This window comes from Benincasa hispida, unplaced genomic scaffold (assembly GCF_009727055.1).
Source record: "Benincasa hispida cultivar B227 unplaced genomic scaffold, ASM972705v1 Contig159, whole genome shotgun sequence".
Lineage (NCBI taxonomy): Eukaryota > Viridiplantae > Streptophyta > Magnoliopsida > Cucurbitales > Cucurbitaceae > Benincasa > Benincasa hispida.
The window spans coordinates 206,779-210,760 of NW_024064153.1; the positions used below are offsets into that span (position 1 = coordinate 206,779).

Consider the following 3,982-nt stretch of genomic DNA (forward strand, 5'->3'; position numbering starts at 1 on the left):
CAAAGAGTTTGTATAAGATTGGATTGAGAAATGATTAATCTCTCTATTTAACACTGTTAACTGAAGAGACTAACATTTCATAGGAAGATCATATGTAACTTGATCTCGGTCCAGTGTGAATTATGGACTCTTATCTATATGGGTAATCCTTTGATTTGTATGGGTGAGAGTGGCCCGAGTCACCGACTCAGTCTTTTGATTTCTTGCTTGCTTGGCATAAGGAGACTCGTGACATGATTGAAAAAGTCCTCCTCCAACCACTCTTACATGAGAAGCTAGAGTCATTTTTATGGCTCGTTGGGTGTACACTATTTTGTAGGATATTTTGGGGTGAGCGGAACAATCAAGTGTGTTTAGAGGATTGGAATGGATTCTAGTGACGTCTGGTTTCCCTTGTTAAATTTCATGTTTTCCTAATTATCAATTTCGAAGACCATTTGTAATTATTCCATATGGTTAGATGTTTTTTTTTTTCCTAGTTAACCTCTTATTATGTGGGTTTATTGTGTATTCTTCTTATAATAAATTGTTATAAAAAAAACAAATGTAAAAATGCTTTATAACAGAGAATATTATGAAATTGAATCTAGTCCTAATTATTCTTGAATCACAAAATATACATAAGCATACCATAAACTTTACCATAGATCATAACTATAGTCTTACAAATCATTTACACCTCAAATTGTTAGACGATAAATAGGAGTAACCATAAGATGTTGAGCTCTAGGACAAGTCAAACCAAATTCTTCAGTCATATCCAATTGGTTAGGTAAAACACCATCTGGAAGTTCCCAAAGAAAGCAATGCACAAGCTGAGCCAACATCAACCGAACCACGGTCAAACCCAAATGCATTCCAGGACAACCTCTTCGTCCAGACCCAAATGGAATCAATTCAAAGTCTTTTCCTTTCACATCCACTTGAGTATCAATGAACCTTTCAGGAAAGAACTTTTGTGGGTCATTCCAAACCGTTGGCTCTTGTCCGATGGCCCATACATTCACTATTATACGCGATTGTTTAGGAATATGGAAGCCATTGGTCATGGTGCAATCTTCAAGAGATTCATGAGGAACTAGTAATGGAATTGGTGGATGTAATCTTAGAGTCTCTTTAACAACCATGTCCAAGTATTTTAGATGGTCCAAGTCAGATTCTAATACCATTCTGTGTAAACCAACCACTTCTTGTAATTCTTGTTGCATTTTTTTCATTATATGTGGATGTCTAATGAGCTCAACTATTGCCCATTCAATATTGGTGGCTGATGTATCCATTGCTGCAATCACCATTTCCTGAAATTTCACCTCACTTCATTATTATACCACAAAATGCAATATGTGTGTGATTATATCAAACCACCCAACAAATAATTGATATAAAATAATATATGTATACATTCAAACCAATAAATCTCACTTGTTGACTAATTCATATATGATAATATAAACAATTTGTTTGAAATGAAAATTACAATCACAATTATTTTGGAGATAATATTATAATATAATACAAGTAGCATTCGTAAAAATTTATACTACTAGTTTAGTTCCTAAATTTAAAATTTTATGTCTATTTGATCGATTTTAAGAAAATGTCTAAGGAAGTGTTTGGCTCAAGGAATTAGAGAAATGAAGTTAATGTTTGTTAGAGTATTTAATATCGTGTAATAATAATTTTTACGTTATGTTATTTAGTTTAACTTTATTTCATATGTAAAAGCTCGTTCAGTATGTTTGGTATTTAAGTATCTTTTCTATCTCATTGTTGATGGTTGGAAACCTAATATGAAAATCTCTACCTTCTCTATCTCTCTATCTTCTTTGTTCCTCTCTCACCATCTAACCATACAAATTTATATAAAATAGAAAAATATTTACATGTATCTTCATCTTTGTACATCCTATCAAATTGTCTAATCATAATTTGTCACGTGGTAATTTTTTCTAGCATCTTTCCCTTAAATTCTTTAAGAATAATGATTAGGTGCACTTTTATATGTACTATAAGTTTAGTCCCTAAACTTTGAACGTTGTGTCTATTTGGTCTCTAATTTTAAAAAATGTGTAAAAGGTGTTTGACCCAAGGAGTTGGAATTAGAGTTCAGTTGTGAGTTTCACTTTTTATTTAGTCCAAAGAGTTCATAAACCTCATGACTAAAAATATTAATTTAAACTTTATAGAATTATATCATTACACTATATGGATCCAGGACTTCACAGCTTCCCATATTCCAAACTCTATTCTTTGTCTCAAACACCCTTAATAAATTCCTATACTATTGAAGGTTGTGTTCATTAGGATCTTGGATTTCGACAAATGTCTAAAATATTTTTTAACTTTCAATTTCGTGTCAAATAAATTTTGAATCTTCAATTATGTGTCGGATAAGTCAACTACTTCCTTCGATATTTTTTTTAAAAAAAATCTTGGATCTACAAAAAAAAAAAAAAAAAGAAAAAAAAAAGAAAAACAAGACTGAAATTAAAAGTACAAAAACGACTAAATAGACACTATCTCAAAATGAAGGGAGTATTTATAAAAGAAACATAGCATTTGTAGATAGTAAAGATAGGCTTATGTTAGATTACTTACGAGGATTAAGGCTTTGATGGTGGAACGATCAATCTGATATTCATTATTTTGAGATCCCATTAGACCCAACAAAACATCTACAAAATCTTGAGTCTTGTTTTCATTCTTAGATTCAAGATGTTCTTCAATAATCTTCTCTAGGAAGCCATCAAACATGCAACGAAACGATTTTGCTCGACGATTAATTCCTTGAAGATCAAGCCAAGCAACACAAGGAATAAAATCCCCCAAATTAGGAGTCACGGCTAATTGCACTATCTCTTTTACAGCATCATGAAAACTCTTCTCATCCATTATCTCCTTATCCTCAACATATTTCTTCCCAAAAACCATCAAACATGTCATGTCCCTAACAGCATACAAGACCTTAGTACTAAGATTCACCACAACTTGACTTCTTGCAGCCTCTTTCAAATCCTCAACCAATAATCCAACTTCGTTTCTTCGCATCGGTTCGAACGAAGCGACCTTTCGAATCGAAAACAGTTCGTGTGTGCACATTTTTCGCATATTTCGCCAATAAGGACCATACTTGGAGAAGCCAAAATTCTTTTGGCCATAGAACAAGTGGTTGGTTGCATTTGTAAGTGGGCGGCTAGCAAAAATATGGTCATAAGTTTTGAGAAAGAGCTCGGCTGCATTGGGCGATGAAACGATAATTGTAGGAACAACTCCTAATTTGATGTGCATTATGGGGCCATATTTTTGAGAGAGTTTGTGAAGATCTCTATGAGGAAGGTTTCCTAGCAAATGAAGGCTACCAAAAATGGGAAACCCTTTTGGACCAGGAGGTAACTTTTTGGAGTGTTTGTTGAGGAAGATTTTGACAAGAGTGAGAGGCATTACGAGGGGAATGATAAGGATCCAAATCCAAAGCCATGCCATTTACAATTTAAGAGATTTCCTTTGGTGGGTTATTTGAGATTTTTTCTTTATGCTTCGAATTGGAAATTGATGTGAGAGCAAGAAGAATATATATTAGTGTGGAGTTGGAGTTTGAAGATTTTTCAACGACATAAAAGCACTAATCCCAATGTCCATTATGTTAGAGACACGTAATCTCATGTTTTTCTTTTCCTTACACGCTACAATTATTTTTTTAAAAAATTGTCACGTGACACACGGTTCTTGGGTACTATTTGGAATCCAAGTTTTTTTATGTCCAAAATAGTTTTTTCTCTCATTGAAATTGAAGAAAATTTTCCTCTTTTTACATATTATTGGCTAAATTTATTAAATTATTCTTAATTTCTTCCCACTCCCTTCTCCGTTTTCCATTTTTTCAATGGTTCCTAGCCATCAGAACATTACAATGGGGGTCGTCGGAGTGAGATCAAGAACATTGGATGCGTGGGTCATCACAAAGCAAGAGAACGAGAGATCA

At 33.4% G+C, this 3,982-nt stretch overlaps 1 protein-coding gene across 1 annotated transcript; it reads right to left on the bottom strand.

Moving 5' to 3' along the window:
• Window positions 1–617: 617 nt before the first annotated feature.
• Window positions 618–3,559, bottom strand: LOC120068945 (cytochrome P450 71AU50-like). The gene is made up of 2 exons (XM_039020584.1): window positions 2,599–3,559; window positions 618–1,298 (listed from the first exon to the last, which is right to left on the bottom strand). Exons 1-2 carry the CDS (start codon window positions 3,481–3,483, stop codon window positions 681–683), a joined length of 1,503 nt encoding a protein of 500 aa, XP_038876512.1. The 5' UTR covers window positions 3,484–3,559; the 3' UTR covers window positions 618–680.
• Window positions 3,560–3,982: the final 423 nt, after the last annotated feature.